At 40.3% G+C, this 27650-nt stretch overlaps 1 protein-coding gene and 1 long non-coding RNA gene across 3 annotated transcripts; one reads left to right on the top strand and one right to left on the bottom strand.

Moving 5' to 3' along the window:
• The first annotated feature begins 8078 nt into the window (after nt 1-8078).
• LOC113294892 lies at nt 8079-8639 on the top strand. Its single transcript, XM_026543264.1, has one exon. The coding sequence runs from the start codon at nt 8079-8081 to the stop codon at nt 8637-8639; it is 561 nt and encodes a 186-aa protein (XP_026399049.1).
• A 13817-nt stretch (nt 8640-22456) lies between these two features.
• On the bottom strand, nt 22457-26732 carry LOC113297837. 2 transcript variants are annotated; one of them, XR_003333759.1, is made up of 4 exons: nt 26004-26732; nt 25074-25519; nt 24886-24936; nt 22457-23916 (listed from the first exon to the last, which is right to left on the bottom strand). It is a non-coding gene; the product is annotated as an uncharacterized LOC113297837 (long non-coding RNA). The 2 variants fall into 2 exon arrangements; XR_003333758.1 differs by having other exon boundaries at nt 25074-26731.
• Nucleotides 26733-27650: the final 918 nt, after the last annotated feature.

Raw genomic sequence — 27650 nt, 5'->3', positions numbered from 1 at the left:
CATGAACTCTTACCACATTTTCTTCTGCCATTTGAGCTCAAAACCCCTTTCTAAATCACCTTCGTTCATCATAAAATCCACGGCAGCAACTTGTTTCTTCTTCTCGGATTTTCATGCCTTTAAGCTCAAGTTCTTATCTGCATTTGATTCTGAGACGAACCCATATCTCCTTAAACCCATTCAAACTCTGTATCAACTCTCTTAGTCTTCAAACATCAATGGCAGTCAGCAATCGCTTCATCTCTGTATTCCAGTGACAAACCAAAACTCTCAGTCTCACACATTTTCCCTAGTTCGTATTCTTAACCTCAAATCCTGTCCTAACCCATCGAGCATATCACGAACCATGGCTGGATGGCGGCAAGACTTGGCAAAGAGCTGGCCGTGAACTGTAAGAAGGAATCATTGAACCCAAGTTTCAGCAGCTAGCTTTATAAGGAGGGAGGTGGCCCTGAGTAGAATGATAGGTGCCTTCAGTAATTAATGGTTTTTGGAAGCCAACAGACTTGTATGGGATATTTTTCGTCTGGTAGGTTTAGGTCTTCTTTTATAGTTTTCCACTTCTCTGAATTTCATTCTACTTGTAACCCAAGTCTTCCGATCCCGTCCAGTTTCTAAATACTCTCCGAGTCTTTCAAGAAAACACATTGAACCCATGGCAACAACTTACTCTTCATAGGGGGGGGGGGGGGGGGTATGGGATATTTTTCGTCTGGTAGGTTTAGGTCTTCTTTTATAGTTTTCCACTTCTCTGAATTTCATTCTACTTGTAACCCAAGTCTTCCGATCCCGTCCAGTTTCTAAATACTCTCCGAGTCTTTCAAGAAAACACATTGAACCCATGGCAACAACTTACTCTTCATCTGAATTTCCGGCCAAGTAAACCCCAGCAAAGTCGAGTCCTGGTCCCTTTTCACTTGACTTCGAGAACTGACTTAGCCCTTGGCAAATGACCCCTAATCCCATAGCTTAACCAGCGGCAGTAAACCATCTTATTTCTCTATCTCGGCAACACAATTCCAGCTCAACTGTCTCTCCATTCATCCCTTGAATCTACGGCAGCAACTCATCAACTTCTTGGCTGTTTTCAAGCCTTCAAACTCTTACCAAATCCTCCCCTATGTGTCCATGTTTATCTCAACTTCAATTAATCCCCTGACCCTTCGCAAAAGGCTACACAGACCATGGTTAACCAGTGGCAGAGACTTGGTTCAGTGAACAATGGGAACCGCTGCAGAACTGGCCATTCAAGCATTTCTACGAACAGTGTATAGGCGTCCTACAAGCTGATGATCGTTAGCAGTCTGCTGAATCTGTAACCTCTCACAGCTCCTTCCCTGTAACAAGTCATATTCAAGAACAATCCCACACATTCTTAATCATTCATAAACACTAAAAACCACATTTATCATCACAATTCAATGGCAGTAAGACAACTCAGTTTCACTGTCTTCTTGGCTGTGTGTTGGTAGAATTTCTGGGCACATAAACGCTGTCCAATTCGAGCTAAAACTAAACCAATTCCGCATGAACTTCTTACCACATGTTTCTTCTGCCATTTGAGCTCAAAACCCCTTTCTAAATCACCTTCGTTCATCATAAAATCCACGGCAGCAACTTGTTTCTTCTTCTCTGGATTTTCATGCCTTTAAGCTCAAGTTCTTATCTGCATTTGATTCTGAGATGAACCCATATCTCCTTAAACCCATTCAAACTCTGTATCAACTCTCTTAGTCTTCAAACATCAATGGCAGTCAGCAACCGCTTCGTCTCTGTATTCCAGTGACAAACCAAAACTCTCAGTCTCACACATTTTCCCTGGTTCGTATTCTTAACCTCAAATCCTGTCCTAACCCATCGAGCATATCACGAACCATGGCTGGATGGCGGCAAGACTTGGCAAAGAGCTGGCCGTGAACTGTAAGAAGGAATCATTGAACCCAAGTTTCAGCTGCTAGCTTTATAAGGAGGGAGGTGGCCCTGAGTAGAATGACAGGTGCCTTCAGTAATTAATGGTTTTTGGAAGTCAACAGACTTGTATGGGATATTTTTCGTCTGGTAGGTTTAGGTCTTCTTTTATAGTTTTCCACTTCTCTGAATTTCATTCTACTTGTAACCCAAGTCTTCCGATCCCGTCCAGTTTCTAAATACTCTCCGAGTCTTTCAAGAAAACACATTGAACCCATGGCAACAACTTACTCTTCATAGGGGTGGGGGTGGGGGGGGGGGGGGGGGGGGGGGGGGGGTGGGATGGGATATTTTTCGTCTGGTAGGTTTAGGTCTTCTTTTATAGTTTTCCACTTCTCTGAATTTCATTCTACTTGTAACCCAAGTCTTCCGATCCCGTCCAGTTTCTAAATACTCTCCGAGTCTTTCAAGAAAACACATTGAACCCATGGCAACAACTTACTCTTCATCTGAATTCCCGGCCAAGTAAACCCCAGCAAAGTCGAGTCCTGGTCCCTTTTCACTTGACTTCGAGAACTGACTTAGCCCTTGGCAAATGACCCCTAATCCCATAGCTTAACCAGCGGCAGTAAACCATCTTATTTCTCTATCTCGGCAACACAATTCCAGCTCAACTGTCTCTCCATTCATCCCTTGAATCTACGGCAGCAACTCATCAACTTCTTGGCTGTTTTCAAGCCTTCAAACTCTTACCAAATCCTCCCCTATGTGTCCATGTTTATCTCAACTTCAATTAATCCCCTGACCCTTCGCAAAAGGCTACACAGACCATGGTTAACCAGTGGCAGAGACTTGGTTCAGTGAACAATGGGAACCGCTGCAGAACTGGCCATTCAAGCATTTCTACGAACAGTGTATAGGCGTCCTACAAGCTGATGATCGTTAGCAGTCTGCTGAATCTGTAACCTCTCACAGCTCCTTCCCTGTAACAAGTCACATTCAAGAACAATCCCACACATTCTTAATCATTCATAAACACTAAACCACACATTTATCATCACAATTCAATGGCAGTAAGACAACTCAGTTTCACTGTCTTCTTGGCTGTGTTGGTAGAATTTCTGGGCACATAAACGCTGTCCAATTCGAGCTAAAACTAAACCAATTCCGCATGAACTTCTTACCACATGTTTCTTCTGCCATTTGAGCTCAAAACCCCTTTCTAAATCACCTTCGTTCATCATAAAATCCACGGCAGCAACTTGTTTCTTCTTCTCTGGATTTTCATGCCTTTAAGCTCAAGTTCTTATCTGCATTTGATTCTGAGACGAACCCATATCTCCTTAAACCCATTCAAACTCTGTATCAACTCTCTTAGTCTTCAAACATCAATGGCAGTCAGCAATCGCTTCATCTCTGTATTCCAGTGACAAACCAAAACTCTCAGTCTCACACATTTTCCCTAGTTCGTATTCTTAACCTCAAATCCTGTCCTAACCCATCGAGCATATCACGAACCATGGCTGGATGGCGGCAAGACTTGGCAAAGAGCTGGCCGTGAACTGTAAGAAGGAATCATTGAACCCAAGTTTCAGCAGCTAGCTTTATAAGGAGGGAGGTGGCCCTGAGTAGAATGATAGGTGCCTTCAGTAATTAATGGTTTTTGGAAGCCAACAGACTTGTATGGGATATTTTTCGTCTGGTAGGTTTAGGTCTTCTTTTATAGTTTTCCACTTCTCTGAATTTCATTCTACTTGTAACCCAAGTCTTCCGATCCCGTCCAGTTTCTAAATACTCTCCGAGTCTTTCAAGAAAACACATTGAACCCATGGCAACAACTTACTCTTCATAGGGGGGGGGGGGGGGGGGGGGGGGTATGGGATATTTTTCGTCTGGTAGGTTTAGGTCTTCTTTTATAGTTTTCCACTTCTCTGAATTTCATTCTACTTGTAACCCAAGTCTTCCGATCCCGTCCAGTTTCTAAATACTCTCCGAGTCTTTCAAGAAAACACATTGAACCCATGGCAACAACTTACTCTTCATCTGAATTTCCGGCCAAGTAAACCCCAGCAAAGTCGAGTCCTGGTCCCTTTTCACTTGACTTCGAGAACTGACTTAGCCCTTGGCAAATGACCCCTAATCCCATAGCTTAACCAGCGGCAGTAAACCATCTTATTTCTCTATCTCGGCAACACAATTCCAGCTCAACTGTCTCTCCATTCATCCCTTGAATCTACGGCAGCAACTCATCAACTTCTTGGCTGTTTTCAAGCCTTCAAACTCTTACCAAATCCTCCCCTATGTGTCCATGTTTATCTCAACTTCAATTAATCCCCTGACCCTTCGCAAAAGGCTACACAGACCATGGTTAACCAGTGGCAGAGACTTGGTTCAGTGAACAATGGGAACCGCTGCAGAACTGGCCATTCAAGCATTTCTACGAACAGTGTATAGGCGTCCTACAAGCTGATGATCGTTAGCAGTCTGCTGAATCTGTAACCTCTCACAGCTCCTTCCCTGTAACAAGTCATATTCAAGAACAATCCCACACATTCTTAATCATTCATAAACACTAAACCACACATTTATCATCACAATTCAATGGCAGTAAGACAACTCAGTTTCACTGTCTTCTTGGCTGTGTGTTGGTAGAATTTCTGGGCACATAAACGCTGTCCAATTCGAGCTAAAACTAAACCAATTCCGCATGAACTTCTTACCACATGTTTCTTCTGCCATTTGAGCTCAAAACCCCTTTCTAAATCACCTTCGTTCATCATAAAATCCACGGCAGCAACTTGTTTCTTCTTCTCTGGATTTTCATGCCTTTAAGCTCAAGTTCTTATCTGCATTTGATTCTGAGATGAACCCATATCTCCTTAAACCCATTCAAACTCTGTATCAACTCTCTTAGTCTTCAAACATCAATGGCAGTCAGCAACCGCTTCGTCTCTGTATTCCAGTGACAAACCAAAACTCTCAGTCTCACACATTTTCCCTGGTTCGTATTCTTAACCTCAAATCCTGTCCTAACCCATCGAGCATATCACGAACCATGGCTGGATGGCGGCAAGACTTGGCAAAGAGCTGGCCGTGAACTGTAAGAAGGAATCATTGAACCCAAGTTTCAGCTGCTAGCTTTATAAGGAGGGAGGTGGCCCTGAGTAGAATGACAGGTGCCTTCAGTAATTAATGGTTTTTGGAAGTCAACAGACTTGTATGGGATATTTTTCGTCTGGTAGGTTTAGGTCTTCTTTTATAGTTTTCCACTTCTCTGAATTTCATTCTACTTGTAACCCAAGTCTTCCGATCCCGTCCAGTTTCTAAATACTCTCCGAGTCTTTCAAGAAAACACATTGAACCCATGGCAACAACTTACTCTTCATCTGAATTCCCGGCCAAGTAAACCCCAGCAAAGTCGAGTCCTGGTCCCTTTTCACTTGACTTCGAGAACTGACTTAGCCCTTGGCAAATGACCCCTAATCCCATAGCTTAACCAGCGGCAGTAAACCATCTTATTTCTCTATCTCGGCAACACAATTCCAGCTCAACTGTCTCTCCATTCATCCCTTGAATCTACGGCAGCAACTCATCAACTTCTTGGCTGTTTTCAAGCCTTCAAACTCTTACCAAATCCTCCCCTATGTGTCCATGTTTATCTCAACTTCAATTAATCCCCTGACCCTTCGCAAAAGGCTACACAGACCATGGTTAACCAGTGGCAGAGACTTGGTTCAGTGAACAATGGGAACCGCTGCAGAACTGGCCATTCAAGCATTTCTACGAACAGTGTATAGGCGTCCTACAAGCTGATGATCGTTAGCAGTCTGCTGAATCTGTAACCTCTCACAGCTCCTTCCCTGTAACAAGTCACATTCAAGAACAATCCCACACATTCTTAATCATTCATAAACACTAAACCACACATTTATCATCACAATTCAATGGCAGTAAGACAACTCAGTTTCACTGTCTTCTTGGCTGTGTGTTGGTAGAATTTCTGGGCACATAAACGCTGTCCAATTCGAGCTAAAACTAAACCAATTCCGCATGAACTTCTTACCACATGTTTCTTCTGCCATTTGAGCTCAAAACCCCTTTCTAAATCACCTTCGTTCATCATAAAATCCACGGCAGCAACTTGTTTCTTCTTCTCTGGATTTTCATGCCTTTAAGCTCAAGTTCTTATCTGCATTTGATTCTGAGACGAACCCATATCTCCTTAAACCCATTCAAACTCTGTATCAACTCTCTTAGTCTTCAAACATCAATGGCAGTCAGCAATCGCTTCATCTCTGTATTCCAGTGACAAACCAAAACTCTCAGTCTCACACATTTTCCCTAGTTCGTATTCTTAACCTCAAATCCTGTCCTAACCCATCGAGCATATCACGAACCATGGCTGGATGGCGGCAAGACTTGGCAAAGAGCTGGCCGTGAACTGTAAGAAGGAATCATTGAACCCAAGTTTCAGCAGCTAGCTTTATAAGGAGGGAGGTGGCCCTGAGTAGAATGATAGGTGCCTTCAGTAATTAATGGTTTTTGGAAGCCAACAGACTTGTATGGGATATTTTTCGTCTGGTAGGTTTAGGTCTTCTTTTATAGTTTTCCACTTCTCTGAATTTCATTCTACTTGTAACCCAAGTCTTCCGATCCCGTCCAGTTTCTAAATACTCTCCGAGTCTTTCAAGAAAACACATTGAACCCATGGCAACAACTTACTCTTCATCTGAATTTCCGGCCAAGTAAACCCCAGCAAAGTCGAGTCCTGGTCCCTTTTCACTTGACTTCGAGAACTGACTTAGCCCTTGGCAAATGACCCCTAATCCCATAGCTTAACCAGCGGCAGTAAACCATCTTATTTCTCTATCTCGGCAACACAATTCCAGCTCAACTGTCTCTCCATTCATCCCTTGAATCTACGGCAGCAACTCATCAACTTCTTGGCTGTTTTCAAGCCTTCAAACTCTTACCAAATCCTCCCCTATGTGTCCATGTTTATCTCAACTTCAATTAATCCCCTGACCCTTCGCAAAAGGCTACACAGACCATGGTTAACCAGTGGCAGAGACTTGGTTCAGTGAACAATGGGAACCGCTGCAGAACTGGCCATTCAAGCATTTCTACGAACAGTGTATAGGCGTCCTACAAGCTGATGATCGTTAGCAGTCTGCTGAATCTGTAACCTCTCACAGCTCCTTCCCTGTAACAAGTCATATTCAAGAACAATCCCACACATTCTTAATCATTCATAAACACTAAACCACACATTTATCATCACAATTCAATGGCAGTAAGACAACTCAGTTTCACTGTCTTCTTGGCTGTGTGTTGGTAGAATTTCTGGGCACATAAACGCTGTCCAATTCGAGCTAAAACTAAACCAATTCCGCATGAACTTCTTACCACATGTTTCTTCTGCCATTTGAGCTCAAAACCCCTTTCTAAATCACCTTCGTTCATCATAAAATCCACGGCAGCAACTTGTTTCTTCTTCTCTGGATTTTCATGCCTTTAAGCTCAAGTTCTTATCTGCATTTGATTCTGAGATGAACCCATATCTCCTTAAACCCATTCAAACTCTGTATCAACTCTCTTAGTCTTCAAACATCAATGGCAGTCAGCAACCGCTTCGTCTCTGTATTCCAGTGACAAACCAAAACTCTCAGTCTCACACATTTTCCCTGGTTCGTATTCTTAACCTCAAATCCTGTCCTAACCCATCGAGCATATCACGAACCATGGCTGGATGGCGGCAAGACTTGGCAAAGAGCTGGCCGTGAACTGTAAGAAGGAATCATTGAACCCAAGTTTCAGCTGCTAGCTTTATAAGGAGGGAGGTGGCCCTGAGTAGAATGACAGGTGCCTTCAGTAATTAATGGTTTTTGGAAGTCAACAGACTTGTACTCTTGCCAACTTCAACTCCAACAGCACCTAAGCTTCTCAAGCAATGTATATGGCCTTAATTTGCCTCGCTTCTTGTCATATGCCTCCAAAATGCCTGTAAAATAGAAAACAAACGTAATATACAAAAATACAAGAGAAATAACTAAGTCGAGCATTGTACCACCTCCTTGGACCAAGCAATTAAGCACCTGACGAACCTTATTGTGGAGTCTAGCAGACATAGTAGCAGTTTCTCTTTTTATACTTCCGCTGACAAGTTTATTATGGATTTTCTGGGCATTAAGGGACGTTCTCCGAAAATGCCAAAAGCTATTTTGGCGAAATGTCAGCCTCCGGCCCCTGGCTGGATTAAATCCAACATTGACGGTTGCTCTTTTGGCAACCCAGATCCATCTGGTTGTGGGGTGGTATTCCGCGATACTCATGGCCTGATCAAAGGTTGTCTTGCGCAAAACTTGGGGGATAACAACTCCGTTTACGCTGAGCTGTGGGGAGCAATTTATGCGCTCCGTTTAGCCTGCACAAAAGGTATACGTAGGTTATGGCTAGAGTGTGACTCTACTTTTGTCTTACAAGCGTTGAAAAATCCTGAGTTAGTCCCTTGGAAGCTTTCTATGCATTGGAAGAATTGTTTAAAATTCGCTGCATCAATTCAGGTGATTTATACTCATATATATCGTGAAGGCAATTCGGTGGCAGGTATCTTGGCGAAGCATGGGGCCATGGTTGAGTCTTGTTGGTGGATTGAACCTCCAGAGTTCATTAGGAGGAAGGCGCTCATTGATAATTCTATTCTTCCGTTATATCACTTTCGTAATATTTAATTGTTAATTTGTTTTGTTTTTCTTCTTCTTGTCTTGTTTGGAGGTAAGGTCTAGTCCCCCTCTTTCTTTTTCTTGATTTTAATAAAATTTGCTACCCAGTGTGCCTTTGCCATGAGTAGTTTCCTTTAAAAAAAAAAAAGAAGAAGAGAAATACTAAGAAAAGTATAAGAAATTGACATTCAAAAGATGTATTTTAGGCACTTATCAAATTCCCCCACACTTTATCTTTGCTAGTCCTCGAACAAACAAAACAAAACTAAAATACAACAACTCCGTGTCGTCGAGGCTACGGTTACTCTTAGCATGAATAACAAGCCTTTAAACCCCTAGGTGTCCCTAGTGGACGAGTTATAGTCTCGTGAAGGTTTACAAGAGGTGTACCTACAAAACCTTTTACTCCAAATTCCAACTACCTGTGAAGAATCTATGAACAAATCCAAAATGACTACAGGAGGAAGCACCCTAATGAAAATCCAATTCATATATAGGTAACAAAGCTCTATTCAAAAAGTCGAACAAACCACAATACTCGGAATCTAACAAACCACAATCACACTTGAATAGATTAAGAAGATGGATATAGAGATAGATGGTTGCGATGTTGACTAAAGTGAATGGTGTTTCCCATATCTGTCTGAAGGTCACTGCTAAGATGAACCTATGAATCCTAATGGATTGAGATACTGGTCTGAATATTAATATCAACTCAACTGGCATATACACGGGAACCAGTGATCAATAATCCTAATTCTAGATCAACTCAACTGGCAAATACAAGGGAACCAACGGTCGATTTATTAATTGAACAATAATAATAATAACTTTTTTTCCTTCTTTTTCTTTAATTGACAACATGATTAGATCTTTTGGATCCAAGCGCATGCTTCTTATCAGCAGATTACGTGGTAATTCCCGTGGATCCTGCGTTCCACGCTTGTTTAGGCGACAGAGACAGGGAGAACACACACATATTGCTATCCAAGTGTCATTTTTTTTCTTCAATTTGTTTGTTTTTTTGTTTTTGTTTTTTATTTTATTTTTTATATACTACGGTTGGTCTAATTGGTCTGGTCTTTTTTTTTATTTAGTAACTCAATCGCTCTATTTCATCCTAGCAGTAATAACAATTCGATGTTAGTGACCCATCAAATCACTTAGAGAAACAAAAAGTTTGCAAAAACAAAAACAGAAAGTGATATGGTGACGATTCCGAGATATGGTAATAACTATAATATAATGTCTAACACTTGAGCTCTATTTCTTTTTTTTTAGTTAATGGGTTCCTCAACTCCTGCAATCAAGGTGGTTCCATCCACTTATATTGGTAGTGTCATCCTAAAGGCACAAGTTTCTAGATTTCAGAGTTTATAAAGCATTTTTTTTTCTTTCTATTTTTGTATTTTTTTTAACTAAAGGAAACTCCAAATTATATACAAATTACATAAACTGATACTCCTCCTCATAGCTATTTCTGAACAATAGAGGATAAACACTAAACTAGCTATTTAGTTGGCATCTAATCTCGACTCAACTAATATATACCTCATCGTCAAGAAAAAAGTCCATCTACTTAGAAAGGCTAGTGTTTATTCTAAATTGCTCAAAAATCTCAAAGTACTAATCTTTGTCAAAATTTTGAAGAAGAAATTACTTGGATCAATAGGTCTAAATTGGTTTGCTTTTTTAGCTCCTTTGACTTTTGGAATAAGTACTAAGACATTTGAACTCAATCCACTAGGTATTAGATGATTAGCACAACAAAATTGAATAACATTTACCAGATCCTGACAAATTATGTCCCATGCTTCTCAGTAGAAAATCCATGTGAAGCCATCTGGACCAGGAGATCCATCTTGATTGAGTTCAAAGACAACTTTTTTGATTTCTTCTCTGGATGGAATCTGTTCTATTAAAAAATTATCTTCATCTGTGACCGCATGAGGGATTGCATCCAATATTGATTCTGAAATATGCACTAGTTGTCATGAAAATTTCTTGCTGAAGTAGTCAATGAGAATATTGGCTATATCTTGTTGATTAGATACAATGGAACCATTATCATCTACTAGTTCTGATATAGAGTTCTGAGGTTGTCTTAGCGTAATAGAATTATGAAAAAAAGATGTATTAGCATCACCATATTTGATCCAATTAATTCTAGCTTTTTGGCTTAAGAAAGTATGGTAATTTTGAGCTGCCAAGTCTCTTTCTCCTCTAGCTGTAATATATTTATTCAGTAATTCCAAATTCGAAGGATCTTCATCTGATAAAGCATTTGCTTCATCAACTTTTGCTTCAGCTTGATTCAACTTAATTTGAAAATTTCCAAACGCCTCCCAGTTCCATTGTTTTAGAATAATTTTCAACCTTTTTAGCTTGTTCATAAAAATAAGAATTGGATTTCCAATAAGAACTTCTTCCCAAGAATTTTTAACCCACTTAAAGGAAATCAGGATGAGTAATCCACATTTTTTGAAATTTATAAGGTGAATTTTTTGGCTTTGGAATGTCTAACTCAGAACCAATCAGAAAACTATGATCAGAAATCCCCCTTGCAGATACATGATATTTCCAACTATTATACAGATTCAACCATTGAGAATTGAACAGAGCCCTATCTAGGTTACATAATATTATTTTCCTTCAACTTCTTCCATTTGACCATGGAAAATGAAGACCGCTTTTTGGAGATTGAATAAGATTACACTGATCAATCCATTCATTGAAATCATATAATGTTGTAGATAAAGGACTTGATCCACCCTTTTTCTCATTAACAAAAGTAATAGTATTAAAATCACCAATCACCATCCAGGGTTTATTTAAGTTGCTAAACTGTAATAAGTCAGTCCATAAGATTCTTCTATTGACAGTAAGTACATCTGCATGTACTCCAGTAACTAAAACACCTCCAATGTCAACAGTTATATATTGTCTTGAAGAAGAAATAACAGTTGGAGTTGGAATTGAGGAGGTCCAAAATAACCATAAATTGGCTTTCCTATGATCACAAGTATTGTGAATTATTTGGTGATGCATCCCAGGAAGTTTTATTATATTTTTGGCATTGAAATGAATTTTAAGTTCTGCAATCCAGACCAAAGAGGGGTTTATTTGTTTAACTAAAGAAATAAGTTTGTTTCTGGCCTTATCCCTCTTAAGGCCTCTAATATTCCAATATATGATTCTCATTTAAAAGTTTTGGGGGAAGAGTCCCCCTTATTGATCATAGTTTTCTGAATTTCTTTACTGGCTTTCCTAGTTAGAGGAACTGGTTTACTAAGTTTAGCAGGAGCCTTTTTCTTTTCAGCAATAATTTTCTTAGTTACAAAGGGAACAATGCTAACAGCATTTCTTAGAATAATCACAGGAGAAGAAATATTGATGTTATGGAGTAATGCCGAGGTACTTACTTCCTTAATTTCTCCATTTTCAGAATCAGAGTCACTTGAATCTTCAGTAATTGTGGGATGATCCAGAGAAGTAAATGTAATCTGAGGTGTGAGATCAGAGCATTGAATTTCTTTAATAACACCACTTGTTTCCCCAACTGAATTATGACACTCCACCAAAGAATTTGTTGCAGACAGGATGAGAAATCTTCATTTAATTGCAGATTGATATTGCATTCAGAAGTACTGTCTTGTAGAATATGAAATATCCCTGAAGATAATTCACTTTGGATTATATTTGCAGAATGAGTAGTAGTTTCATTTCCAGAATTTACATGATGATCAGTTTTTTCCAAAGTTTGGTCTGAATCAGTTCCACAAATATCAACACCAATTTTTTGATGTTGTACTCTTTTTGGCTTCCACTGTTTCTTATGTTGTTTAACAAAGCCATCAGAGATTGGAGGTTGTGTTTCCTTGTTTTTGGTTCTGCAATTGGTTGCAATAGGAGATAAAATAGAAATAGACTTATGAGTGATAGATGAGTTCAAGTCTCCACACACCTTTTGTTGATGAAGTTCCACAAGCTCCCCCTAGTAGTTCTTCGTATTCAATAGATGAATGCCGTGAAGTGTAAAGCTCAACTACACATTTTATCCTAATCCGATATAACTATAAGTAGACTAGAAATAAAACTTATAGTTTTGGCAACTAAACTTGACAAACAAGCTTGAGATAGCAACACTTGCGAGTTCGACCGAGCAGTGCTCTAACAATTTCCCCCTTTGTCAATTTTAGTGACAAAACTCTCAATACATATGGATTGCTGAAAAAGCGGGGGTCAACAACCACACCCAATATTTCACTTAGCAATTTGTATGGGCTAACTCCAATATACTTGCAAGAGAATCAACTAAACAGTCAGACTCAATCTTTAGAAAAGTATATCAAACAGTTATATCTCAATTTCTCAATTCAATCTGCAATATTGCAAATTGAAATTTGCGAGCCCAATTGTATATAAGAAATAACTTGGACGGTATCAAAAACCAATATCCAAGTGTCAATCAATTTAATCAACAACCAAAGGTTGGATTCACAATTGATTGAACTTACACACAACCTGTGATATTTCAAGTATATAAACAAATATAATGCGGAAAAGAAATAACACAGACATCAGAAGTTTTGTTAACGAGGAAACCGGAAATGCAGAAAAATCACGGGACCTAGTCCAGATTGAATACCAAACTATATTAAGCCGCTACAGACACTAGCCTACTACCAATTAACTTTGGACTGGAATGTAGTTGAGCCCTAAAAGGTATCCCACCGATTAAGGTACAGTCGTGCTCCTTACGCCTCTTGAATCCCAGCAGGGCTTGTTGATGGGGTAAAACGTGGGAAGGAGGAACTATCCCTAATCGCAGAAAGTACTCCCAAGGAGTGAAGAGGTTTATCAAGAGTAATGGTGAATTAAGTTGTCCTCTAAGCATAATTTCTTTCTCCTTTTATAATAATTCTCCTCTTTCCTCTTATGGATAAGTGCCCATAAGATTAATATATTACTAAACTACCATTTCCCTCTTCTTCAAGTTATTAACAAACCCTAAGAGGTTTCTCTTTCTTTCTTGGGATAAAGCCCAACTAGTTTAATATCCTCTTTCATGGTCTAGGACTATCCCAACCTTGTAGGCTATCAACATTAGTCCCCTGACTGTTTGACTGGTCAAAGACCATGTAATACCCTGTATTTTTAGTTGCGGTTTCGGGTCGGGTTGTACCCAAATTAGTTAACCATGTGATTTAGATTGTTGTTTCCTATGCCTTAGACTAATGGGTTGTTTGAACTAGAAAAGCTACATGTTATGGTTGTAAATAGTCACCTAATTTTAGTTTTAATAAGTAAATAAAAGATAATATAATTAAGAGAAAAATGAAAAACAATGAAAGAATTAATTAAATATATAAAATTAAATTGTATAGTAACAAATATGGAGTATTATTATTACTAGTTATGGTATTAATTTTGGTATTGATGTATAACAAACATAAAAAGAAAATAGGGAGAAAAAGAAAAAAAGAGTTTTAAACCAAAAACTAGAGAGTATGAGAAAGATAAAGAGAAGAAGATGAAACATGTTTTTAGAGGATAATTCTATGGAAAATATAGAGGAGATTGATCCAGTTGAAGTAGAATGTTTAATCCCTTTATCTTTTGGTGTTTGTCCTTGTGTGTTTCATTGTATGATTTTGTATAGTTAGGCTTCTGAAATTTATCTGCGTAATTTTATGCATCTGATTGATGATCAGGTTGGTTATTGTTATATATAATATGATTGGGTTTTACTGGTTAAAATTTGAGAATAATCCACCATCAATTCACCGTTGAATATTTCTTTTAGTTTCGATAAGGATTTCTGAAATTTCTGGCCAGTTTCTCTTTGTTGTGGTTTTGGTGTGCTTAAGAAATCTTAACGATTTTATAATGATTTATAGTCTTGACAAAAGTCGTAGATATTTGTGATATTTTTCATTGTGCTTTGTCTTTGCTCAATTCCAGGTTAATATGAATTTATCATGAATTGTTTGGTAATGACATGTAATCTGCCAAGGTTTTAGAATGTCATTGTAAATTCAATAAGTTTTGTTTGAACCGTTAGTTTTATGTGAAATTTTGGATAAGTGGTTTTTTATTGAGTTATGTAGGTTCTCCTGAAATTTTAGGAATATCGGATGAAGTATTCACCTTGACGTGTATGATGTAAAATGCTTGCTTGAAAGAAATTCATGTTGTTAAGCCATGGTTGCTTGTATTGTTTGTAAAAATGATTTCAAATATTGAAATGAGTTCATGTTTTACCGTTAGATGAAATATGGTTTCAAGCTAACGGAGGGTAATGATCCCCGAGAGTTAAATGGGTAATGATCCCCATGGGAACTTGTGTTTCCCGATCATCGATGGCGGTTGTCCGTGCCTGTAAACGATAGGTGGTGTACGAACCAAGGTTTTCGTACTGTGAATGAAACGAGTAATGATCCCCGAGAGCATATGGGTATGATCCCCATAGGAAATTTTGTTCCTGACCATCGATGGAGGCTGTCTGTGCCGATAAACGATAGGTGGTGTACGAACCAAGGTTTTCGTACCGTGAATTCATGGTTACTTGTTGTGATGACAATATTAATTTGTGAATCATGTGTTGAAATCTAGATTAAATGACTTGTTTGAAACATAATTGGTGTTATGAACTCAGGTGTGATAATCAAATGGATGAATTGCTGAATCGATCATGATTGAATATATAAATTGTATGATTTGTTGATATAGATTATTGTGAATTCTTATTTGAAATCTTAATTATATGATTTGTTATAAACAATAGTGGTATATTGAATTCACGGTTGAGCAAATGAATTATATGATTTAGTGAAAATAATACTTGTGAGGTAATTGTTTGAATATAATCGTTGAAGTTGTACCATGTTCTTGTCATATGTTTTTATTTGAGAAAAAATGATTATGTTTGCGCATCTTTAGAGACTGGGGGTGCATTCTATTGAGCTGTCATCTCACCCCAATTGACGTCCTTACATACTTATCAAAGTGGCGCAGCGAAAGCTAGGAATGAGTATCTTAGTGATTGAATTTGTTTTATTGTATTGCTTGAAATGTACAACGTAACTGAAATGTTGTTAAAGATGTTTAGTAAATTTATATGAATCAACTCATGTATGTAAAGTTTAATTATATTTAGTATTAAAAAATATAAATATTTTAGTCTTTTTCCGACCCGTAACGCTTCGAGTTCGGATCTCCATACGGGTTTTACCCTGGTACGGAACTCGGGGTGTTATAGACCATGTCAACAGTCACACGTTAATATGACAACTTGACGGTTGTGGCTAGTGGGTTTGAGCGTTTTGGCCCCACGACTTTTGAGATGTTGCAGTTACTAACTTATCTAGTAACCGCTCTTCATTTTACCCTCCTACAAATAGAGAGGACCTCGCCTTTCATTCTTCACCTTTTTTACTGCGTCTTTTCTCTGTCCTCTCTATTCTTCTTGCTCGCCATGTATGATGAATCGCCCAATCATGATATACCCTTCAAGTCAGAGCCTTACACACTCGAAGAGATAAATAGTAGTCCTCGACTCAAAGATCTCTTATGGCCACCTTCTGTGGATGATGGGTCAACCCTATTTCCTACTGACGACAATTGGATTGCGCGTATGCTAAATCCTCAGCCGTTTCCTCTGTCTTCGTTTGAGAGTTGGCTCATCCGCCCTCAAGCGGAGGTGCCTCCGATAGCCACTTCAGAAGAGATGCCTCGCCTAGCAGTTCATAGGGGAGACTACTCTTTTCCTTCTATCATTCTACATTCATCCGCTGAATATCCTGCCGCTTGGGATCCATGGGTGAAGTACATTTATTCCAATCCTGACCATAAGAGGATTATACAGTCTTTAGGCATAGAAGATGCTATTGACGCTTCAAAGTTTAGGTGTGTCCGGCGGGATCATGATAGCTTGTACCGCTTATGCACGCGCTGGGAATTGATCCTCATACATTTTTATTCTCTTGGGGCGAGGGCGACTCCGGTCTTGGAAGATGTGGTGGCTCTTACTGGCCTACCCGTCTATGGAGGTACATGCTTCGACGATTGTTGCGTTTTTAAAGATTTAAACCCGAGCGACAAGGATCTCTGCGATCATTTGATTTCGGCCAAAGCGAACTCTATAACATTCCAGCTACCAGAGGAAATTAAAACTGAGGTTCCGGATGAAGAGGAAGACTTAGGGGGAAGAAGGAAAGGTAAATCCGCTGCGTCCGCCGCACCTAGTCCTTCATCTAATGTTTCATCTTCTCTGAAGTTTATGGCATCCTCTATTATGGATTATTCAAAGTCAGTTGTTGCCGAAGAATCTAACGATATGCAGGAAGTAGATGCAGCAAAGAGTAACCAGAAATCCAAGCCTGGAAAACGCCCACTTCTTTCTCCTGTTGGATCAAGTATTGGGCTCCTTTGCTTTCCGGCGAACGAGCTGGCGTACCCCCTCGCGAAGGGGAATCAGATCGGGCGGAACTAGCAGCCTTTTTTCTCTTTTGGTTATGCCATGACGTATTTGAGTACAGTCCCCGGGACACTATCAAGAACGAACTCATCACTATGGCAGTATTGATGTCTCGCGGTGTGTCATTTTCGCTTGCTCCCATGTTCTTGGGCGGTTTGTATCATGACTTGGATTTATTGGCGCGTGATATTCGTCGTGTGGATGGGTCTCATGAGGTAGAAACTTTATTGCCCGCCAACTTTATCCAGGCGTGGACTTGGGAACGCTTTCCTTTATACAAGCCTCCTCAACTGAATCCTATCGCACTCTCGCGGTAAGAAGAAATCACTCAGGAAGATGGTTCCAAACGTCTAGTGAAAGTATCCCAGTCTCATCCTCGGATGGCTCTTTATCATAAGAATGGTTTTCCGGCTAAAGCAAAACTCAAGGATTTCATGGATAAGGGTGGCGATTTCAACCCCGTTTCCTACCAAGATGGTTGCAATGGTTCTCTCCACTATAGTTTTGTTATCAAGTCTCAACGAAGGATGTCCTCTGCGGATGTTCCTTCATCCAAGGATTTCGACATTATCGTATCCACCCTGCCGGGTCGCCTTACTGGGTTTGATGGTGGGAAGTTTTCGTCTGAGGCGTATAACACCACCCGCGTTGCTCTCCAGCTCGGTTTTGATCAAGGGATTCCTTATAGTCCCCCCGCTCCTTCTTCATCTGACGAGCTGGAGATTCGAAAGAGATTTAATCGTTTCGTTTTTAAAGAGGATCTTCGGATGAGTGATCGAAAACTTTATTTTTATTTTTTCCAACCTTTATCTCATCGGAAGGTGGCATTACCAATGAATGGCTTGTGTATCGTGACGGCATTAATAGGAATGTGTTAAACCTTCTCTTCAAGGATCTGTATGCTCGTCCGGCTCTGGCTAGAGAATATTTCAAGGAGCTGCATGCATCAGGTCGTGTGAAGTTGACGACGAAGTCGCCAAGCAATATGACTTTCCTCGAGTAACAAGGTTCGTCCTCTTCAACCTCTTATCACCAGCTGGGATCCTCTTCCGGGCGATGATGCTCCTTAAAAGGATAAGAAAGGAGGCTCCCTACCACCTTTGTCCGGTTCTAAGAAGAGAAGGCGTCCTCCGGCGGTGAAACCATTGGAGATTCCTCTTGTCAACTCCCTGCCCACTAAGGTATTCTCTTTTCTTTCTCTTATTTTGCTTCTAGTCGAGTTTTTCCTTAGTTTTTTTTTTATATTGGTTTGTGTCATGTTCTTTTAGAGCTTCCCTCCTATTGACTGGAAACCTAAGGGCCTTTTTATTGAAGAATATATTAATCTACCCCATCATGAGTGGAGGGCTGATCGGCTAGCTAAAAAGATGAAGCGAGACGCTGGCGTGCTACCCGTCCCGCGGTTGCCTTCCACTCGCTCTGCTAACGCCTCCTCTACGTTTTCTCCGCAGGCTCCAAAAATGGGGTCACCTTCTTCTAGTTCGTTTATAGAGCGTGTTAAACGTCAACTGGGTCGATCAATCAGTAAAAGTGGTCCTGAAGTGATCTCTCCCCGCATGACTCTGCATTCTACCCATCCTATGATCGTGAAGACGTTTCCGGACCCTAATCATCCTCTTCATACTCCTTCGATATACTGGGAACGACAAGCAAATCTGGGTCGGATCGTTCTGTTCATGATTATTCTCAGGATGGTAGTGGGGCTAAAGGTGGAGCCGAGAATCAGAGGTCTTCTTCTTCCAAGTCTCGTGAGTATCCCATATTTCCCTTTGTTGAGTTTGACACTGACACGTGCTGGTCGAAATATTCTGCTGTAATTATTAAATGTGCCTTGTGATCTCTATATACATCTCATTCCTTATGCTTTCTGATATGTTATTTTATTTCCTCCTTTATTTCTTTCTTTTGTTTCCTATTAGGTCATCCGGAACCAACCGCGTTGAGCTCTTATTCCTCTTCACATCAGTCGGTTCATTCTGCTGCCAACTTTCCTTCTACCTCTGATCCGGTATGTATGCGCGTTGTTTATCATTATCGTTATTTTCATTATCATTTCCAGAATGTTTGTTTATTTCCTTCTCCCTTTTTTAGAACATGGGGGAACGAGATGGCGTACACGGTAAAGGGAGTGGCTCAAACTTCCAGGCTAAGGGCAGTGAGTCCGGAAATGCTAGCAAAAAGCGGCAAAAGTCTTCCAAAATAATTCCTAATGTCTCGCGTAGCGTGGATGATGATGCTGAACTGATGGCTACTCCGGAAGATCCTTAGTTTCGATATCCCCATGTTATCAGTGCGGAGGATGCTGGCGTTGATTGCCGATTCGAGCTAGTGCACTGATTCTGGTTTTCTTCTGCCAAAGCCTCTAACTACCGGCGCATAGTGGAGAAGTTTGGGCACATGTGCGTTAATGAAGGGATGCTTGCTAGTGATTTGGTCGTGACCAATGAGGATCTGTTGGATATATCGTATAATCTTGCTCATGCGTAGGAAACTCCTATCGATCCGACTATGCTGAAGAGGTGGGACAGCCTTTTTCAGACGTATCTGCTTCTACAATTTCCGATGCAGTGGATGAAGAATTTGCTGGATGTTACGAGGAAGAGCCAACAACGCATTCCATGTGCTGCCTCGTGAGATTGACGAGCTGGATCAAGAATATATGCGTCTGCTCAATGTCGCCCATATCAAGAAAGAGGCGTATGATCAGTTGATGGCGGACGTTGGACGAGCTACTACGGAGCTAATGGATACCCGGACCGCTGCTGAGGAAGTTAATGCACGCCTTATCAAGAAGAGAGCAGAGCTGGCTGCTTTGGATGTTAATTAAATTTAGTTGCTCTATGAGTGGTATTTGAACAATGATTTCTTTTTTCTCTCGTTTTGGTTTAGTTTGGACCAGAACTTTGATGGTTTGGTTTTATTTTGTTCGGTTTGTGGGATATTCTATTATCTGGTTTTATTATCTAGTTTTGTTATCTGGTTATTTGTATTTATTATTATTTGTTATTGTAGGTGAGCAATAGTAGTTAATGTGATATTATTATTCTATTCCTATAAATAAGGGTGGATAGGGTGCTTTAGTTAGTTTCTTTCAGGTTTTCTTCAGTATTTTTGTTGCGAATTGTGATTCGTTGCAGATGGATCGCCATTTAAATGGTTATATCTTGGCCTTGGCTCATGTGCCAACGTTGGTCATTCCTTATGAGAAAGATTATGAGTTAGCTCGTTTGCTATTGGTAAAGGCTGAAGTGGAAATGCTTAGAGAAGTCAGGATGGTGAATAGGGCAACCATCCACGCACAGTTTGATGGACAGTACGAGACGTACTCAATGTCTCAGAAGACGCGGCCATCCGTACGAGTGACTCTGGAAGTACGGCGCGTGCTGGACGATACTATTTCCGCTCGGAACAAGGCTGAGCGATTATTCCAAGATTCGATAACTATGATGATTGATGTTGATCAAGCAATAACTGATTGCCGCGCGTTTATCACTCAACAAGCGGGTCCTAATTTACGCGGGTGTGTTTTGAATTTATGTGTTGTATCCGCCCTTGTTAATCCTACTGACAAGAAGGAGGAGTTGGCTCGTTTATTGGTGTTGAAAGATAAAGTGGGGATGTTACAGACTCATCGATTGATCGCTCTGGATAAGGCACGCAGAGCTTATGAGGAGCATAAGGAAACGCTTGATATGGCTCGGGAAGCCCATGCTTCTGATGGTGTTATGCGTAAGGTTTATCAAGTGCTTGAGGAGGTGCGTAATGCTTATACCACCTCTACTACTCCGTATGGTGAAGTGCTTTTAATGATGCAGGATTTGGATCAAGACATCGTGCATTGCCGCTCATTTGTAGCTGATCGTTCTTAAGAGGATTGCCATCATCATCCTTCTTCTTCTTTTTTTTTTTTTTTGGATTTGTAAAACAATTTCTTGGGTGTTGTGTTATTTGGTTATATATTTAAGAATCGTTTTGATTTATCAAAGTAAATAGTTCTTAAGCTTTTGTCTCTTGTTCCATGGATAATCGTGTGAGATTAGTTTTGGAAGTATGGTACCTAAATCGCCTTTTAGAAGTAATGTGTTTTGCGCGTGATATGTTTAATATCGAGAACTCTTGTTGGCATGAACGGTTAACAACTGCAGATCAACGCGTGATGAAAATTCAAAGTGAAGGCGGACTGCCTGATACGGCTTTGCTTGAATATCGTGTCTATTGTCGCGAACAAAGTTAGGTTACTCAATTTCAATGTGTTGAGGAGGATCGTACCGCGAGATCCATTGAAGTGGCTCTTAATGAAGTTCAAGGGGTGCTCCGTGTGCTACCCTGATTTTTTTTTTTTTTGAAGTATATGTATACTGATTTATAATTATCAAAGAGGAATAACTCAAAATCATGGAAGAATCAGTCGATGCATTATCTTTATTCTTTAGAAACCAAAAAATGGAGTTGTTGCAAGCCACCGTTGCTGGGAATGCTCGACTTGTACACGATTGTGAGGGTATGTTTGAGGTGAGTCAGACACAATATTTTTACGCAATGGATTTATATTTGGATCGGCTAAGTTCTTATCAGGTTGATCCTTCAGTAAAGAAGGCTATGGCCTCTGCCGAGGCATCTGAAATATTTTCGGATGCTCGTGCCCAGATGGAGTGCCGAGAAGAAAAGTTAGCTATTGCGTGCGGACGGTGAAGACGTGCGCGTTCAGTATTGGCATTGTTTCTTCAAGCCTTAAGTATCTGATTAAGCTTTTATCAATGTAATACTCTGTTTTTTCTTTACGTGTATTCCCGAGTGTGTTCACTTATGAACATATCTATCTTATTACTCCGAATTGACTCTTAGTGCTTTTCAATGCAGTATCATTGCCCGAGATTTTACACTCAGGGTTTTTATTCAATCTAACTATACTCATACTTGATGTTTTATTAATTCTAGCCATACTTGTGGATATCACACATTTCATTGCACAAAATCTAATCACAGTCGGTTTTTGCTCATAGCCTAGCCTACTCGAGGCTACTAGTGCACTTCATTGGTCATGCACGGAACCTACCCAGACTCGGGGCTATTGGTGCACTTCATTGGTCGTGCACGAAACCTAGCCAGACTCGGGGCTATTGGTGCATTTCATTGGTCGTGCACGGAACCTAGCCAGACTCGGGGCTATTGGTGCACTTCACTGGTAATGCACGGAACCTAGCCAGACTCGGGGATATTGGTGCACTTCATTGGTCGTGCACAAAACCTAGCCATACTCGGGGCTATTTGTGAACTTCATTGGTCGTGCACAGAACCTAGCCAGACTCGGGGCTATTTATTTTGACACATAGTTAGGATAAAATTACTCATATTATTGATAATCAACCATCTGGCGTACATTTAGTTATTATGCATAATAGGCTTTAAACCATTTACCGTTGATGGGGGTATTGATCCGGGACTCGCTCATCCGCTTGAGTTAATAGTATCCACTTTTCGTAGCTTCACTAATCATATACGGGCCTTCCCAGTTTGCGGAAAACTTTCCGGACTTTGCATCTCGTTGAACATATGGGGAGATTTTCATGACTATGTCATTTTCTGAGAAAGTTCGTTCCTTTACCTTCTGGTTATAGTATCTAGATGTCCTTTGCCTGTACTTGTCCGCAAATCGTTCAGCCTTAACTATTCGTTCCTCCAAATTATCAATATGGGAAAATCGGCTAACCTCGTCCGGAGTGGTGATACTAGCCATGGATACTCGTGCTGAAGGAATAACGATCTCTGCTGGTATTATTGCATCTTCCCCGTATACCAAGGAATAAGGTGATGCCCCGGTTGAACTTCTTGGTCCAGGACAGGCTGTGTGTAAAAACCGCATCAGCCATGTAAGGCTCTTCTAGTCCGAATAGATTGCTCGTGGCTGGGATCCGGTACTGCTTTCCTCCAATATTAGTCTTGACACACTGATGATATGTTGATGCTACTACTTTGTTGTTCAAAAGCCAGCCTCTTCCGAGTAGTACATGGAATGTGGTGTCATCCTCAAGCACGTAAAAAAGGGTGAGTGCTCTGATGGGTCTGATTTTCATCATCAAATGTACTATCCCGATTGCCGTCTGGGTTTGTCCTCCAAATTCTCTCACAATTGTTGCACACATCTTAATTGCTTATCGTGATACTCCCAGAAACTCCAATGTATGTAATGAAATTAGGTTAAGTGAAGCTCCGCTGTCTATGAAAGCTCGCTTGAGAGGTTGTTTGTTAATGAAAGTTGTTAGGTACAAGGGGAGAAGGTGCTCTCCCGGGTAGCATATGTCTTCGTCCATAAAAACGATGACTTCCTTAGGCGTCGGATCATATGTTTTCCCAGATGCAATTGCAGTTATAGCTTTGGATGCTTCGCGGTTTTGGTTTTCACTAAAACCTAGAGAGTCGAAAAATTGCTGAGCCAGAATAGTTTGAGCAAACTTACTAGCGACTCCATTTGTATTCGGAAAGACCGCTGTCTCGGAAGCTTCGCATGCTTCTTCTTCTTCCGCGTCTTCCCAAGGCCTCCAAGTTTCTCCATCTGTAGGATCATGTGAAATCATCATGACTTGGTGTTGAGGAAGCAGATCGTTGTTAATGCTGTGGTCCCCTATCTCCAACTCACCTCTGGCTCGCTTCCTTTGCACAATATACCAAAGGGAATAACACTCCACGGTTGGATGATGTACTCTTCTATGTTAATAACAATATCGTTCATGCATCTTGTCGCTGTCGTGGATTCTGCGGATACTGGCGGTAAAGTCTCTTGTTTGTTCGATACTCATTGTTGAACCTCTAAACCAAGCAAACAAATAGAGCTTTAGTTTATCTGTCGGTGATATCCTTCTGAATACAAAAACTGTAAATGCATATTATAATATTCTTTATAGTCTGCGAGTTACAACACAAGAGGTGTCACTATCCATGCACAAAAACTCCAACAAAACAATTTTTCACAAAAATCCCATTTAACATAAACTGTCTATATTACCCTTCTAGTTTAAATCATCCCAACAAAAACAAAAACCAACTCCACCTTTAATTTTATAATTTCCACCAACAACAACACACCATCGTGCCACCACCATCACCGCCAACCACCACCTCTGACCACCACCACTGCACCTCCACCACCATCGCCACTGTGCCACCACCACTGACCACCATCGCCGCCAAACACCACCTCCAACCACCACCACTGCACCTCCACCACCTCCGACCACCACCACTGCACCTCCACCGCCGCCACTGCACCTCCACCCCGCCACCACCGCCGCCACACCACCACCGCCGTCCACCACCTCCCACCACCACCGCCGGCACTCCACCGTCACCACCACCATCGCCACCGCCACCGTACACCGCCACCACCACCGTTCGCCACCACCACCGCACCAGCAGCAGCAGCACCACCATCCGCCACCACCTCCACCGCGACAACCACACGCCACCAGCCAGCACCACCACTATCGACCACCGCCGATCACCAACGCCGTTGACCACTACCGACCAAAACCAGCACCACCTTCCGCACTGCCACTAGCACCACCGACCAAAAATTAGATGAAACCGATTTTGTTTTCATCATTAATACGATGAAACCATAATGTTAGTGTCAAACATTCACAGATTAGAATGTCAGGTTTCAACAACTAATCCCTCGACATATATAAATCAGGGGAAATCATCACATGTATCAAAGGGAATATCATGAAACATAATCATATAGAGTTATAAATTTCAGTTCACGTATCAGAGTCAAACCTTCTTGTCTTCTTCAGTCGAGAGTTTTTGAAGCGAAGGTAAACCCAGAAACTGCAAATGATAAAATTGCCAAGCCAAACAAGCATATACATGTCAGTAAGACACTACAATCAACATGTAAACTGGGGACCAAGAAGCCAAATCTTAGACAGAAAATGAATAATGGGTGAAGGATAGATTACACCAACCGCAGTTGACCATAAGGTGGGAATTGACTCTATAATCTTCTTCCTTTTTGTAAGGAAATTCCAAAGCATTAAGGTATCCCCACATTTTTTCTCTGCTTCCTCCTCCCACACCTTCTTCTCATACTTATGCTTAAGTTAGGAATCGAATCTACCATCACCGATGCCGACCACCATTTTCGCGGACCACCGCCAACGCCGTCGACCAGCTCACATACCACCACCACCACCAACCAGCAACCAGCAACTTATGCTAACGTCATCTACCACCACCACCAAATATTCATAAAACCACCACCGTCGTCGTTTCGAACAAATCCAACCACCACTATCCACCACCAACGCCAACCACCACCGATGTCAACAACACCACCGCCATTACCACCCCCAGTAGCACCACAACTGCCAATACCATCACCTGCGTAACTAAAATTTTGATGAAACCAAAACTGGTTTCATCAAAAAACTGTTTGGTTTCATTAGAAAATAATCCATCTCTGTATCATTAATGAAATATTGATGAAACCATAACTGGTTTCATAGAAAATAAAAAACAAATCAGATGAAACCAAAACTGTTTCAACAAAAAAAAATCACTTAGAAAAGTTTAGTTTCATCAATAAAACCTCAAAAAATATTGATCAAACGCAGATGAAATAAATGGTTGTTTCAATATAATACTATTTATCACCAACAACATTGGTTTCACCTAAAAATTTCAAAAAAATTAAGGAAAAGTTAGATGAAACCAAAATCGGTTTTCACCAAATTTAGATGAAACTGAAATTGGTTTCATCATAAATTTCCTATTGAGCGGTTTCACCAAATTTCTATCAAACATAATTGGTCCAAACATAGAGATCTATAATTAACCAAGTTTAAGTAAAATAAATGTTAAGGAACTCAATTTGTTAAAGAAAGTAAGCTTGTTACCATCTTGAACGTCTTGAATTCCACCCTTTTACTCTTGCAATTTTGTGTTTTATCTTCATAATCTTCTGATCCCAGATTATGTTTGCGATAATAAAACCCAAATCCCAATTTTTACGAATCATTTCTGCCACATTCCAAATGAGTTCCCCCTAAATTTATCCTTCATAGAGATACCCTTCCCTTTTGTATCCTTTGAGAAATTTCAATTCGATTTAATGGTAAGAAGATCTAAATCATTTGTTAGGAGCAAAATTCCATTCAATCGATGGGATAACAATCTCTGAGAATTAAAAAGAAAAATCGCTAAATTTTTCAAAAACAAATTGGATCTGATCAAATTAAGATTTTCATTGGGATATTAAATACCAATCGAACAAAATCAGTATAAATTAAAAATCAACCAAAATTAATCATACCATAACTAATTGAAGGTCTAAAATTGGCGGTGGTGATGGTGGAGGTGGTTTAGAAGTGAGATTTGATTGTATTGGAGTTGGAAAAGGTGTAAGTGGCGCTGGTGAGGAAGGAGGACGAAGAGGAGGCGGATCTGGCGTTAATGGAGGATCAGAAATTGGGTACGACGGTCTGAGAGAAGGAGGAGGAGGTGCTAGAGGAAGAGGGGACAGTGATCGTGGCAGATCTTGAAGTTACAGTGGCTTAGTGGTGGTGCTGCGGTCGGAGGAGCAGCTGGTGGTGGTGGGGAGAAGAAAGAAGAAATGAAATATTAATCGAGTGGAGAAGAAGGATCGATAAGAATATATACAATAAAGGGTAGGATAGAGATTATAAAAATTAATAAAAACTAAATTTAAATATTTTACTTTGAAATGGAGTTTTTGTGTCAATTTTACATGATATGGTTTTTGTGTGTCCCAAATAATATGGCTAGTGTTTTTATAGCTCAACTAGTATCACCTTGGTTTTTTATAGCTTATTATGTATTCTTTGTAGCCCATATGGTGAACTACACTTTGGAATGCACACATACACCAAAAATATAATTGCTCGACAACCGTCACGACAACTGAATCATAATTCCTAGTTAAATCAAATTCCATATTTTGACATGGAGTCCTGGATGTTTTCTCCTAATAACAAAGGAGTTCGAGTGTTTTCCTTGAGTAGAGCCTATTTCAGTGGGAATCTGATGAGTTCATCCACCTACAAATTTTGCTTTTATTTAACTGATCTTTCTGATATAGTGTTTATGCTTTTGATAGAATTTTGAACTGATAGTATATGCTTTTGAATCAAGACAAATCATGGTACCCAAACATAATTATCAAAATCCTCATTATATGGCTAATATCGCAAACTTTTTTTGTGGTAACACAACTGTGATTTTGCAGATCCTGACAAGTCTAATCATACAATTGAAGAAAATTGTGGTATATGCAAGAGGAATCTAGTTTATGCTGCGAAAGTTGCTTATGTACAACCTTCTCTTCCTCCAGCCACTCCAGTTCTCCCTTGTGGACATGCCTACCATGATGAATGCTTGGAGGGAGTTACTCCACCGGAACAGGCGAAAGAACCTCCCTGTATTTCTTGCTGGATCTCATATTCTGAAAACTGTTGGTTAATGGTGCCATACCATTCTCGTTTCTCTTTACTGCATATATATAGAAGAAAAGTGAACTCGATATT

Source organism: Papaver somniferum, chromosome 7 (genome assembly GCF_003573695.1).
Source record: "Papaver somniferum cultivar HN1 chromosome 7, ASM357369v1, whole genome shotgun sequence".
Taxonomy (NCBI): domain Eukaryota; kingdom Viridiplantae; phylum Streptophyta; class Magnoliopsida; order Ranunculales; family Papaveraceae; genus Papaver; species Papaver somniferum.
The sequence above is the reverse complement of the archived record's forward strand: the minus strand, read 5'-3'. Positions and strand labels throughout refer to the sequence as shown.